The sequence below is a fragment of the Diospyros lotus genome, chromosome 6 (assembly GCF_014633365.1).
Source record: "Diospyros lotus cultivar Yz01 chromosome 6, ASM1463336v1, whole genome shotgun sequence".
Taxonomy (NCBI): Eukaryota; Viridiplantae; Streptophyta; class Magnoliopsida; order Ericales; family Ebenaceae; genus Diospyros; species Diospyros lotus.
Window position 1 is genome coordinate 4757039 of NC_068343.1, and position 13876 is coordinate 4770914.

At 36.3% G+C, this 13876-nt stretch overlaps 2 protein-coding genes across 3 annotated transcripts; both read left to right on the forward strand.

The window, feature by feature from the left end:
* Nucleotides 1-6597: 6597 nt before the first annotated feature.
* LOC127804085 (uncharacterized) lies at nucleotides 6598-8173 on the forward strand. The gene has a single exon (XM_052340811.1). The coding sequence runs from the start codon at nucleotides 6718-6720 to the stop codon at nucleotides 7903-7905; it is 1188 nt and encodes a 395-aa protein (XP_052196771.1). The 5' UTR covers nucleotides 6598-6717; the 3' UTR covers nucleotides 7906-8173.
* A 306-nt stretch (nucleotides 8174-8479) lies between these two features.
* Nucleotides 8480-13639, forward strand: LOC127804243 (protein FLX-like 2). 2 transcript variants are annotated; one of them, XM_052341066.1, is made up of 5 exons: nucleotides 8480-8627; nucleotides 9467-10045; nucleotides 10288-10433; nucleotides 10532-10629; nucleotides 12646-13639. In XM_052341066.1, exons 2-5 carry the CDS (start codon nucleotides 9486-9488, stop codon nucleotides 13210-13212), a joined length of 1371 nt encoding a protein of 456 aa, XP_052197026.1. In that variant the 5' UTR covers nucleotides 8480-8627; nucleotides 9467-9485; the 3' UTR covers nucleotides 13213-13639. The 2 variants fall into 2 exon arrangements, with proteins under 2 accessions (XP_052197026.1, XP_052197025.1); XM_052341065.1 differs by having other exon boundaries at nucleotides 8486-8633.
* The last annotated feature ends 237 nt before the right edge of the window (nucleotides 13640-13876 follow it).

Sequence of the window (13876 nt, forward strand, 5' to 3'; positions counted from 1 at the left end):
TCCATCAATAGGGAATTATTATCCTGGTGATACGAGACAGCTGCTGCTAATGAGATTGCAGATCGAATCCTCTTTGAGTCCTTGGTGGGTTGGAGGCATGCGGCGTTGGGAAGTGGGTAGAGAGAAGAAACAAAAGACTTGAAATTGGAAGTGATTAGGGTTATGTGCCCTTTTATATTTTATTTTATTATTAAAATATTATTCGGGCGGTTCAGTTTAAAACCGAAATGTCAATTTTTAAACTACAAACTGCGGTTTGTAATTTTTTTTTAAACCGCACCAAACCGCTCATCCAATAAAACTGCGTGGTTCAGTGTGGTGTGGTTTGGCTGATTTTCGCAGTTAACCGATTTTTTTGAACACCTCTAATCTAAGTCACAGACTCATTATAATTAATTTACTTTTCCCAGCAAAGCAACGAGAATGGCTCACTAAAAAATGTCAAAAATATCAAAATGTCCTCACTCTAATTACAAATTTTTAAAAGTTATTATTGCCTTACTATGGCCATTGATACAACCATCGACTGTCGTTGTCTTTACCTTACTGCCATTACCTTACCTCGTCGTCGTCGTCTCTTCTTTTTGATCGTTGTTGCATCGCCTCAACAGTGATAGAAAAGGCAATAAGGCGAGGTAATGACAGCGAGATGACAAGGTGAAGGCAATGATAGTCGATGGTTGCATCAACGATCATGGAGAGAAGAGAGAGCAATTAACAAAGTAGTGGTAGCTTTTGAAAATTTTTAATTAGGACAAGGGTATTTTAATCTTTTAACACTATTTGGTAGCTCCCTCAATTGATTTGTTAGTAGGCAAAGTAGCACTGCTCCACAGGTTAACTATTTGAGTTGTCAAATGTTTTGCAAATAGTTACGTGGTTGCATGAAGTCTTGGAACAAAGACTCAACCTAATCATAATAAATGAAGGATAATGCTATTCGGCCAGAAGTGATGCCCGAAGAAGTGCCACCCCATAGATATTGCGAAATTACCTCCAAAATATCGCGATATTTTCAATGAAGTGAGGGTGGTTGAAATTTCAAATTTCAAATTATTTTCTCTCTCTCTCTGCCTGACCCATCCCAACTTTTCCCGGAGATTTGGCCCAATCTCTCACTATCTTCTCATTCTCTTCTTTCTCTCTCTCACAACCCCCCTTCTCTCTCTCTCTCACTCTCATATATTCTCTGCCTGACCCATGCTCCCCTTCGAAGAGGCTTGTTCCTCCATTCCTCTTGTTAAGGCCATCTCTTTCTCTCCTGTGCGTTCGACCGAGCCTCCAGTCTCCCTTAGGCTCATTACGACCATCTCTTGCTCTCCAGCCCCTGTTACAGTATCTTTAGCATCCCTTGGCTCGATCCTTGTCCGATCTACAATGAGGTATGTCTTTAGTTTTACAAAAAATGATTTTCAGCAAAGGTATATGTGAGTGTTGGGTTTGGTCGAAGATTTAAACTTAGATCTATCGAGATTTGGCCGTTGGATCTTGTTGGTTTTTGGGTATGTTTGTCAATGGGCATAAGAGTGTTGGGTGGTTGCCTCGGATCGCCGGAAACCACCGGCCATGGTGGCCGGTGGTGACTGGCAGTGTGTTTAAATGGGTTTTGGGTTTGGCTGAAATTTTAAGCTTAGATCTACGGAGTTTCGGCCGTTTGATCTTGCTGGTTTTTGGGTATGTTGGTTGATGGGCCATTGGGTATCGGGTGGTTATCTCTGATCGCTGGAAACGACCGGCTACGATGGCCGGTGGTGGCTGGCAGTATATTTTTAAGTTTGGCCTAAAATTAAAACTCAGATCTACTAAAATCTAACCATTAAATTTGTCCTATTTTTTTGTATGTTGAAGCTCTTGACTTGGTGTTTCTGATGGTAGGCTCTGATCGTGAGAAGCTTCGGCTGGTGGTGGTCGTCGGAGGCATTGGTGGCGACTGTTACATATATACATATATTTATATATTTTCTTTTCTCTTTTGTAATTATTTTAATTTATATTGTAAATGTTAATATTTAATTATGAATTTGTGTTGAAGATGTTGAAGTTAATATTGAATTTGTATTGAATTGGTGATATTTAAATATTGTGAAGGTTAAAATTAAATTGAATTGGTTTAAATTTAAATGTTAATAAATTTAGATTGTTTGTATTTGTTTTGTGAATATTTGAATTGAATGCTATGTAGTTATTGTTAATTTTATTTAAATTTAAATATTTATTAATTTATATATATATTTTAAAATTAGCTTAATATTAAATTTAAATTTATATTTATTAATGTGTATGAAGTTAAATTTAAATTTTTATTAATCTGAAAATTAATAGTAGAAATGTTTTTTTTGTAAATGATGTAATTATATACAGTAAATAAACACTTAATGTATTATACATTTAAAAAAAAAAAATTACTCGTACAAAAAAAAAAAAAATCACTTAACATGGCTCAATTCATATTCACATCCACCAATTGGATTCATCTTTTTTTTTTTTTTTAAAAAATAATTCCTAATTCTCTTACTTTAAATCAAGCAAAAGATGTTTTTAATTAATTTTTTTTTTTCATTTACCAAAACACAAGAAGTATTTGTAAGGAATATTTTTTTCATTTACTCTACCATCAAAGTGGGGAATGAGTTGGTAAGTCTATTATTTACAAAAAGTCTTTCATTTTATATTTTTTATGATTTAGTAATACTCATTATATATATATATCTATAATTTATGAATCTTAGTACTAAATACAATTTTTAAAAGAATAAAAATTTCAATTAAGAGAAATGCATAATTTGTTTGATAAATTAAAATAAAACTAAACTCAAATGAACACATTTTTGAACAATTAGTACTTCCCGTGGTGTTTCTCCATTTGATTAAAAAAAATTAAAAAGGTACAACTCAATCTCTATGCATCACATGAAATTATTTGATTTTTTTTAAATTTTATTTAATATAAATTTAAAATATATATAAACATTAATAAATATCTAAATTCAAATAAAATTAACAATAACCACTTACCATTCAATTCTTAACTAAACTTAATAATTTTAATTTAAAAATTCACAAAACAAATACCACCAATTCAATACAAATTCAATATTAAACTTTATTTAATATAAATTAAAATATATCTACACATTAATAATTTCAAATAAAATTAACCAAAACTACTTACCATTCAATTCTTCAATAAACTTAATAATTTTAATTCAAAAATTTACAGAATAAATACAAATCAATTTAATTTTAACTTTCACAATATTCAAATATCACAAATTAAATAAAAATTCAATATTAACTTCAACATCTTCAATACAAATTCATAATTAAATATCAATATCAATATTTACAATATAAATTAAAATAATTACAAAACAGAATATGTAAAAATATGTATGTATGTATTTGCCGCCACCAACGCCGCCGACGACCATTGCTGGTTGAAGCTTACTACGATCAGAGCCTACCATCACAAACACTAAGTTAAGAGAGATAACATACAAAAAAATAGGACATATTTAACGGTTAGATTTTAGTAGATCTGATTTTTAATTTTTGGTCAAATTTAAAAATACACTGACAGCCACCACCGGCCACCGTCACCGGTGGTTTCCGGCGATCAGAGGTGACCACCCGATAGCCAAGGGCCCATCAACCAACATACCCAAAAATCAGCAAGATCCAACGGCCCAATCTCCCTAGATCTAACATTAAAGTCTCGGCCAAACCCAAAAAACGCGTAGATGTGCTGATGACTAAAATATCTAAAAGACTTACCTCCCTCCTTATAGATCTAAGATAATGGAGACGTGAGAGTGCCTCAGAGCGAAAGAGATCGAGAGAGGGCTGGAGATGAAGTCACACGGGCGAAAGAAGACGACCCTTCTTCGATCCGAGAAGAAGGCTCGCACTACGACCGATTTGTCTTTCAGCCATGGGGAAGGTCGAGCTAGAGAAAACAAAAGGGAGCAAGTGAGGGAGAAGATAGTGAGAAGAGTGAGATATTTTGCAATGGATAGGGTAGAACAAGAGAGAACACAGAGAGAGAAAGTGAGAGAGAAGAGAGGAGAGTAAGAGACTGAGCGTCGATGGAAGGGAATACTGAAATTAGAACAGGGGTATTTGTGTCAATTGGAGTATGGGTGAAATTGTAATTTCCTTCTGGGATGACACTTCTTCGGGCACTACTTCTGGCCGAATAGCATTATCCATAAATGAATGAATACCCGACGTGAGCATGCAAGCAGGATGGGGCTCTGATTAGTGGTTAATTTTGTAAAAAATTTGTTATAATTATACCCTTCTTTCGATCTTAAATATGGTTTAAATTAGATATTAATATATATTTTATGGTTATATGTAAATTTAAATTGAAAGCTGAATGAAATGAAGTTCTAAAGTAAATAATAATAATATATAAAATTATATATAATACATATATATCATTATATGCATGCATGTAATATATATATAATATAATCTAATATATATATGTGCCATGTGTAATACATATATATAATATATAATTTATTAATAACATTAAATTATTTTTGTTTTTTTTAGGCATGAAGAATTCAAGCCCATGAAGACTTAAAGTCCATGAAGAAATCAAACCCATGAAAAATTAAAGTCCATGAAGAATTCAAGCCCATGAAGAATTAAGGCCCAATTTGAGCAACCCATGTAAGATATTATTTGGAGAAGGCCCAAGGATTATTTTTAATCCTAATGAAGATTAAAAATCAATTTATAGAAATTTATTTTTATTTTTTATGTGAGAGCTTTATTAGGTGTGTTTTTTAGCTAAAATCCATTTAACTATTAGGTGGATATTATAGCTAAAATCCATTTAACTTTATGAATGCTTTATTAGGTATGTATTTTAGCTAAAATTCATTTAATATTAGGTGTGTATTATAGCTAAAATCCATTTAACTTTAAGTGTGTGAGTGCCCATTAGATATAATTATGTCTAATTGAATAATTGAAATTGTGTGGTTTGTATTGCATCTTGTGGCCTATAAATAGCTCACTCGATTGCATTTGTAAGTGTGATTATTATTCTTGAATAAAAGTTTAGTTGTTTCCTTATAATTATCTCTTTGAGAATTGTTCTTGTTCTTTCTCATTTTCTTTAGTACTTTCTCTTATAATCTTCCTTTTTTTCTTTCTTCTTTTAAATTCTTATGTCATTTATTATTACTTTATTATTCACCGCCTAAATGGCCGGTTAATTTGTGCCTTTAAATTTCTGCAATTTTAATTCTTGTCATTTAATTATTCACCGCCTAAATGGCCGGTTAGTTTATGCCTTTAAATTTCTGCAATTTTAATTCTTGTCATTTAATTATCCACCGCCTAAATGGCCGGTTAGTTTATGCTTTTAAATTTCTTGTCATTTAAATTCTGTTATTTAAATTACGTCATTTAAATTTATGTCAATTAACTTTCAAATAAAAATGAGTAGTTAAATCTAATCTTGGGTTAAGGCAAGAACAGTGTTCAACGCCAATGATTCCCAAAGAAAGCTGCACTTTAAATAAGTAACATTAATTTAAATTTCAGTATGAGTGTGTATTAATTATTAAAAAATCACTAGGTTTGGATTGGAGCGTAAGCCTAACTTAGAGCTTTCATGCCATGTATGAGAGTTACTAGAACTGGAAACGCTATCATACCTAAACCCAGATGATTAATTTAGTTGTTTTGTGTATTAATTGCAATTGGATTTATGGTGGTTGCTTAAATTAGAATATCGCATATCATGTATGGGGATTGCTTAATCTAGAACTATCATCATCTCTAATTGCATTTAATAACAAACCTTCATATCTGAAATTAAATTAATGTTGTTAATTTTTTATGCTAAAATTTGGGAATCAACGGGTTGGTACTGAAATTGTCTTAACTCAAGCACTATCCAAATTCATATTTTTACGTTTAATGTTTATTTCAATTTTTGCCTTACTTTATTTTCTAGTATCTGTTGTCTAAAAAAAACTCATAAAAAAACCTTGTTTCCAATTTGTCCAAATGCGTGTGCGTGTGTGTGACATTCTTTTTCTTTTGCTATAAATAAATCTCTCAGTGGACGACCTGGATTCATCCAGAAAATATAAATTTAAATTTGGACTACAACTGCACTCGTACACTGGCGAGTATAAATCTCTCACTAAAATAAAACAAATATAAAAATTTTATTATGATTTGTTCTTATTATGTTTTAATTGCAGGGTGAGAGTGCAGCCAGACTCATATCTCTTGTCATTTTATTCATGTTGAATAAATATATATTGATAATTAAATTTGATTTGCAGTAATATAATTAATTAAACCAACTAATAATTACTTTATATTATTATATGCTATCTTATATTGAAGGGCAGTGACTATAATTTTCCCATCATCAAATGAAGAAAAAATAAAATATTATTTAAAAATGAATTATTATGTAAAATAGATGCATGACCAACTTTCTCTTTTTCTTTTTGAATTAGTGCTCATCTTTTTAAGTGTAATTCTTATCAGAACCTTAAAGCACGAAAGCAGAAAGCTTCATGTTTGATTGATGTTATCTACTCATGTGTCTGCACTTTTGTTGCGATTATTGATCAAAAGTCGAGCCGCCTTTAATCTTGTCTTCATTCATAAGGCAAGAACGCAATCAAGCATAGTTTTCTAATCTCAACATTCGTAGCCGGAGATAGAGAGACGTCGGAGATGTACGTGACAAGGCCGCTGTCACTGTACCGGAACTTCCCCGACGCTCGTTCGGAGCAACCGCCGCCGGATCCATGTTCGGGCTATCTAATTGTTACAGACGAAGAAGCAGATGAAAGAGACTACTTCTGCTGGGGTCTATGCAAGAAGAAGAAAATCTCGAAGCTGCCGCTTCCTCAAGACCGGATTCTAAAGGTGGTTCACTTGTCGGAACACGACGACCCGTCGGAGACGAAGCTTTGGTTTATCCCGGTTCTAGATCAGCCACTGTCTTCCAACCGCTACTACGCCATCAGAGCCTCTGGCAAGTACAAGGGCTACGCAATCACATGTTCGAGGGAAGACGATGTAGCCGGATGCTGCTTTCCTGACGTCGTACGAGATCTAAGGCCAAAGCAGTTCAATCACAGGGACATATACCAACAGTTTGAGATTCGCCGCCATTGCAAGGGCGGCGGATTCTACGCCGAGTCCGTCGCCGGAGATGGCTTTCCCCCGAAATTCCTGAGGAGAAAAGGATGGGAGCTCTACATCTCCACTTCGCTGCAGCTGAGAGAAGCTCGAGGCCTCAACACCCGTGCCCAAATGCAGCTCCCCGGACGGAACTTTCCAGCGTATTACAAGTGTTCTCCTCCGGTAGTCGTGGCAAAATGGTACTGCCCGTTCGTGTTCGTAAAGGACCAATTAGGCAACGTGGATCGAGAAGAAGCGAGAAAATCTATGGTGTACGAGATGACGCTTGAGCAGTGGTGGGAAGAGATATATTCATGTGAAAATGAAAGCAATGGAGGTAATACTGTGAATGCGAGTGCAGTTGTGCAGAGGGAATCGGTTCTGGTTTGTGGGGTTGAAGCTGTAAGAGGCTATGGAGATGTTGACGATGATGGGTTGGTTTGGTTTAGGGTCGAAGGTCATGGTCGGTGGCCGGCGAGACGTGGAGAGGCTTTGGGTCTGAGTTCGGCGGTGGTTGAGAAGATGAAGTGGGTGGAGGAGACAAGACGGGGGGGCGGCGGAGGGGAAAAAGAGGTGAGGGTGCAGATTGTGGAAGAGGCCGCAAGCGGCGGAGCGTGGAAGAAGTTTGGCTGCTATGTGTTGGTGGAGAGCTTTGTCTTGAGGCGAATGGATGGACTTGTGATGTTAAGTTGCAAGTTTAGGCATGTCCACAGGACCATATGTAAATGGGAGTGAAGCTGAGTAAAGCAGAGACACAATATCAGAATTAGCAGTCCTTCAGATAATTCATGATGAAGTGTGATTTTAATATTAGAATTCACGTCGTAATTATTATAAGAAATTAATCTTCGCATTGCATGCCTTGGGCTTTGTGTTCTATATGTTCTTGCAATCAAGTGCTACAATTGTAGCATGACTCATATATAATGGTATAAGATGTATTTATACTCTCTTGTTACCATACTAACTCTTGCAATTATGATAAGGCCTTTCTTATTTTATTTTTTATAATTTCAACTTTGAAAAATAAAAAATAATAAAGACTAAATTGGGTGACTCATATATAAAAAAATATAAAAAAATTTAAGTGAAAATTCATTAGTAATATATAATAATAATAGAAGAAAAAAGAAAAGGGAAGAAAAATAGAAGAAAAGGGAGACATGGGCTTCGAACATATTGGGCTAAAACCGATTGATCTGTCAGGTCTCATAATTCAAATTAAGTGGGCTTGGTAATGGGCCTTGTTAGGTAACGACGTCGTATTTTCACTAACCGTCCCTCCTTCACGTCACGAGCGTGTAGTTATCATCATTGCAAGCAGTGTTTTGTCTTTTTTATTTTCTCATCGGTTAAACGCTCGCTCTTAGGGTTTATATCTCGTCAGGAGAGTCAGGAAAAAGCTCGTGATTCGGGCTCGGCCGCGCCTCCCCGGCTCGCCCCCGTCGAATTTCAAGGTTCTGGTGAACATTCGTTTCTTTCTCATTCGTTTCTAAACCTTGAATTTGGCATCTGCTTTTCCTGTAATTTATTTAGTTCGTTTGGGGTTGTATCCCGTTAGTTTTCTTTCCATATCTTCGATTCAGTGGCTGAACAGCTCTACGGAAGTACTTGCTTTTCGATGATTTAAGACTGCGTAGCAATATCTTTTGGATCTTTGTTTTGAGTGAACAAAGAAAATCGAAGAGAAGAGAAATGGGAGGAATTCAATAAATTGTTTCGATTGGATTGAGATAGTTGTTGATTTTTAGCAAACAGTCTTGATTCTCTGGGGTTTTGCTTCTGAAAAATAATCACGTGATTGATATCACCTAATGCGGAAAGGTGCATGTGAATACGTGTTTCTGAAGTTGGAAGCCGCGGGCTTGATTGGCACTGCAGATGCGCTTTTGATCTGATTTTTGGGTTACTATTCTTTAATCTCTGTGTTTTAGCTGGTTAATCAGTCTAAATTACAGTTCTTTCTTTGTTTTGATCCCAATTTTGATCCATTCCAAATGGTTGTGATGTAGTTTTGCAGAGGATGAAAAAAAAAAAAAAAAAAGAGATAGGAACTGAAAATGATAGGGAAAGAAAATGAAGGAATTGAAGCTAGAATCTTTTTTCTGTTTACTGGTTGGATTAGACAATGAAAATTCATTTGCCAAAACTTTTTTGGGCCTATTTGTCAGCAGCAAAACATTTGGTTTTAAGTATTTTATTGTTCTTTCTCTTGAGAGTCTACAATAAGAATCAGTGATTGGTTACTCATTTTGCTACTCTGTCATCTATCAACTGATATGGTCAATGTTCTCAGGTTGAATTAGGAAGCTAAAATGGGAAGCAAAGGTCGAATGCCACCTCCACATCTAAGACGCCCTCATCCAGGTCCTGGCATAATACACCCAGATGCATTTGGTCCTGGAATGCACCCGCAAGCTGGTGCTTTCTCCCCTTTTGACATGCTACCGCATCCAGAAGTTATGGAACAGAAGCTTGCTGCACAACACGTGGAGATGCAGAAACTTGCAACCGAAAACCAGAGGCTTGCTTCCACCCATGGATCGTTGAGACAAGAACTTGCTGCAGCACAGCATGAGCTGCAGATGTTGCATGCTCAGATAGGAGCTGTGAAGACTGAAAGAGAGCAGCAGATGAGGGACCTTATGGATAAAATTGGTAAGATGGAAGCTGAACTTCAAGCAACAGAACCTGTTAAGTTGGAGTTGCAACAAGCGCGAGCTGAGGCCCAGAACTTAGTTGTTGCAAGGCAGGAACTAATTTCTAAGGCGCAACAATTAAACCAAGATCTTCAAAAGGCCCATTCAGACGTGCAGCAAATTCCTGCTTTAATGTCGGAACTTGACAGCCTCAGGCAGGAGTATCAGCACTGCAGGTACTTATTACCTGGTTGTTATGGTGTGTTCTGGAGCTAGTTAAAGAATTTTTTTTTACTTATGACAGAGCCACTGAAATGAAACTGGTAAGTTTATTGGTGTAGTGGTGGGTTTTTGGTGCAGGCAGATTAGGAAGCTCATAACTATTTTTGGAAGCTGTCACCATTTGTTGCTTCTAATTGTAAAGTTTAAATTACTATTTTAGAGATGGATTTGACCTTTTGTGATCTGATTTTTGCAGGGTCACCTATGACTATGAGAAGAAATTGTACAATGATCATCTTGAGTCCCTACAGGTTATGGAGAAGGACTATATGAACATGGCCAGGGAGGTTGAAAAGCTACGAACGGAGTTGACAAACATTGCTAACATCAACAGAAGAACTGGTATTTTACTAGTTTGATAAAACTTCCCTTATACTTTCAGGACTATTTTTCTTCATCCTTTTTAATTTTCCCTGAACGCCTGTACTGTAAATGTTCAGGTGGGCCTTATGGTGGCAGTGGGTACAATGAAAACGAGGTTTCTGGGCATTATCCCGTGGGACATAACACCTATGATGATAGCTATGGTACTTCGCAGGTTGATATCTTCACCCTAATTCACTTAAGTTTTTGATCACAGGCTAAGTGATTTCCTTAAGTTAAAGGAAATCAAATATTAAGAATTGTTTTATAGTAGCTGTGTGTATTTATAAAGACATTATTTAATCAGCTATCAGAGATTAGGAATTGGGTTTTAAAATTGGAACTTTTTTTTTTTCATAACCATATGTAGGTGAATGATTTTGTTTTCCCAGGCATTTGACATGAATTTCTATAAAGTTGTGTTCCATTAGATTTCTTTTCAGACTTTATGACCATATAAAGGTGAACATTTACTTCAAAAATATAAAATGTAATGTCATGAACCTAGGGTTCATAATGGCCGAAATGGGCAATCGGAAAGATTCAATTGAATTAAGGTCAAGAGCAGAATGTATTAGAGGGAAAATTGAAGAAGAATGGGAGAGAAATTAGAGAGAAATGAGGGAGAGCAATAGAGAGAAACAAGAGGGAGAAGGGAGAGAATTATAGAGAGAATCAGAATTTTCTTTAATCAATTCATGCATAATCCCTTCCTACAGCTGAGGCAATATATATAGCCTCACTTAGCTATCAAACAAAGCTCTTTAGCCAACTAAGTTACAAGACAAAAAGGGAAAATAACAGAATAACAACACTCATGTGCTGTAACCGAATTACAAAAATACCCCCTAACTGTAATTGTAACTCAATTACAGCTTGACCCCTATAATACCCAAGGTCGTGACATGTAATACTTCAAAATAATATTTATTTATTTAAATTTTGACATTAGGGTGATCCTAGGTAGCAATAGTAAAATTGCATCTTTGTGACTGGAAGGTCACAAGTTTGAGTCTCATGGACATTAAATGTCCAATTTAATTTTCACATTATTATTTTTAATATTTGAATTTTCTAATATATCAAAATAGTAAAAATACTTGTTTTAAATTCTATATGTTATAGAAGTAAGGTGTGAACAAAAAGTCCTAATATCAATTTTAGAAAGATCTGGCTATAAACAAGGCACAAGATTCTCATCCAAAACTTCTCAAATCAGAAGTTTGAAAGAGAAAGGTCTAGTAGATGTGATTTTGTATTATTTTGTTTAGAAATACTTTCAGACTAATTTTTCTCAATCTTCTAATGTACTTGTGTTTCAGTGATGGACAAGCCTGACTGGTCATGTTATAAATATCCTTGTGTGTGTTAAATGTTGCTTTGGTGTGTCCAAGAAGTATCTCCTTCAAAAACGAAAAAGGAAAAATAATAGAACATGCCTACAGTAGTTTTGAACTTGTATCTGGTTTTACCTGACAAAAAAAGGAACTTGAATCTGGACATGTTAGACGAGGTGACTTAGCACCTTAAAAGTGTTAAGGGATTAAATCTGCACAAGATCCTTCGTAGTATGCTTGCCGGAACTTGTGTGCCAGAATATAAAAATGAATGGAAAAGAAGGGGCAGTAAACTACATGTGTTTACGGCTTGAGATCTAAGCACAATATGGGTGTCAACCCTGCTCCCTCATGAACTTGTGGTGCAGGTGGGTGTGGAAATATGTGTAATTACCATTTGAGACAGATGTGATACGGGAATGTTAATCTCTTGCCCCTTCTTGTATCTTCTTGTTGAGCTGTTAAAGCAAGTTAGAAACTAGAAACTAGCACCCTCAGGGTTAAGTTTATCTGGGCTTTGCAGAAACATAACTGCTGGCACCAGCAAATCTACTAATGCCGTCCAACTATGAGAGCTAACAGTTCGATAAAAGGTGACATGATGGGGAGCTAAGCTAACAGATCAACTGCTTGAGGCATTTTCTCTGCTTTCCTTATCCTGAAATAGCAGGGTCGCCTTTCTTGCTTGAACCAATAACCATCTTCTGATTAACCTAGCCAATGACATTAAATTGTTGCATGCTTGACTTAGGGTAACTGTCAATGGCTTGAGGATTACTTTTGGTCTCTGTAAATCTGTTTTAGTGATGAAGTAGAATTAGAGCTACAAAATTATTTTGCATTTTGAATGACAGGGACGTGCTCCCCCTTCTGGGGCTGCTGCCAGTGGCACTCCTGGTCATGCTGGTGCTCCATCTGCACATACTCCTGCAGGAGCTGGCTACGATGCATCCCGTGGACCTGGCTACGATGCGCCCCGGGGACCTGGCTATGATGCACACAGAGGACCGAGTTATGATGCTCAAGGAGGACCTGGTTATGGGGGACCCAATTATGATGCACAGAGACAGAGAGGAGCTGGCTACGCGCCTCACTGGGGAGCTGGCTATGATGTTCAGAGAGGACCTGGTTATGATGTTCAGAGAGGAGCCGGTTTTGATTCTCAGAGGGGACCTGGATATGATGGACAATGGGGACCTGGCTATGATATGCGGGTAGCAGGATATGATGGACAAAGTGGACTGAGTGCCAAGAATGTGGGATACGATGTACCAAGAGGCGCTGGTAATCCTCAAGGGCCGGTGGCACCTCCTAACAATGCCCATTATGGGTCTGCAACGCCACCTAATCGTGCAGCTAGTGGGTATGAGGCACCGCCACGGGGAGGGGGAGGAGGAGGAAGCAACGCCGTTCGAAAATGAGCATGAGATTACTTGGTGTTTTTCTAAGCTTTTGTTTCCATGGGATGGGATTGCAGCTCCTGGAGAGTGAAGCCCAGCTGAGTATGTAACTGCTGTTAAGGCCGTGACGGCACAAAGTGGTGCAGCGTGTGGAATAGATGAGTTAGAAAAAAACATGTTTTAAACCGTTTTGATACAATTGTAGTGGTCTTCTTCATTAGCCATCATTGGTGCTTGTCAAGGTGGTGTGGTTTATGCTGCACAATTAGCCCACGCCGCCTCCTACCCTTCATTTATATTCAGGATTTCTACCGATAAAAGTGGATTTACATATGAAGGGAAGGCCAGGGCATGTCTCTATATCTCAGATTTTTGAGTTAAACATATACTATGATACCTCTTAAGTCTGATTTAATCACACATAATCTGCATCAATTATGAAACATTATATGGTATGCTTGTTCTATCTTTTTGTTTCCCAATAAGAACCCCACAACTTGCAAGGTAAGATGAAATTTTTTACCTGTCATCTTCAATTTGATTCATTTGAATAAACACAGCCACACGCTTCTAGCTAAGAATATTATTATGCTGTGACATTTTCTTTTTATTTTTTTAATAATACATTAAACATTTAATGATAAAATTTTTTTTGTTGACTTAAAAGGTCACATGATCGAGTTGT

Excerpts from the sequence above, each read along its gene's own strand:
- LOC127804085 (XM_052340811.1), top strand. The coding sequence starts at position 6,718 with ATGTACGTGACAAGGCCGCTGTCACTGTACCGGAACTTCCCCGACGCT.
- LOC127804243 (XM_052341066.1), top strand. The coding sequence starts at position 9,486 with ATGGGAAGCAAAGGTCGAATGCCACCTCCACATCTAAGACGCCCTCAT. Across the intron at positions 10,434-10,531 it reads TAACATCAACAGAAGAACTG|GTGGGCCTTATGGTGGCAGT; the intron begins GTATTTTACTAG and ends GTAAATGTTCAG. Across the intron at positions 10,630-12,645 it reads ATAGCTATGGTACTTCGCAG|GGACGTGCTCCCCCTTCTGG; the intron begins GTTGATATCTTC and ends TTTGAATGACAG.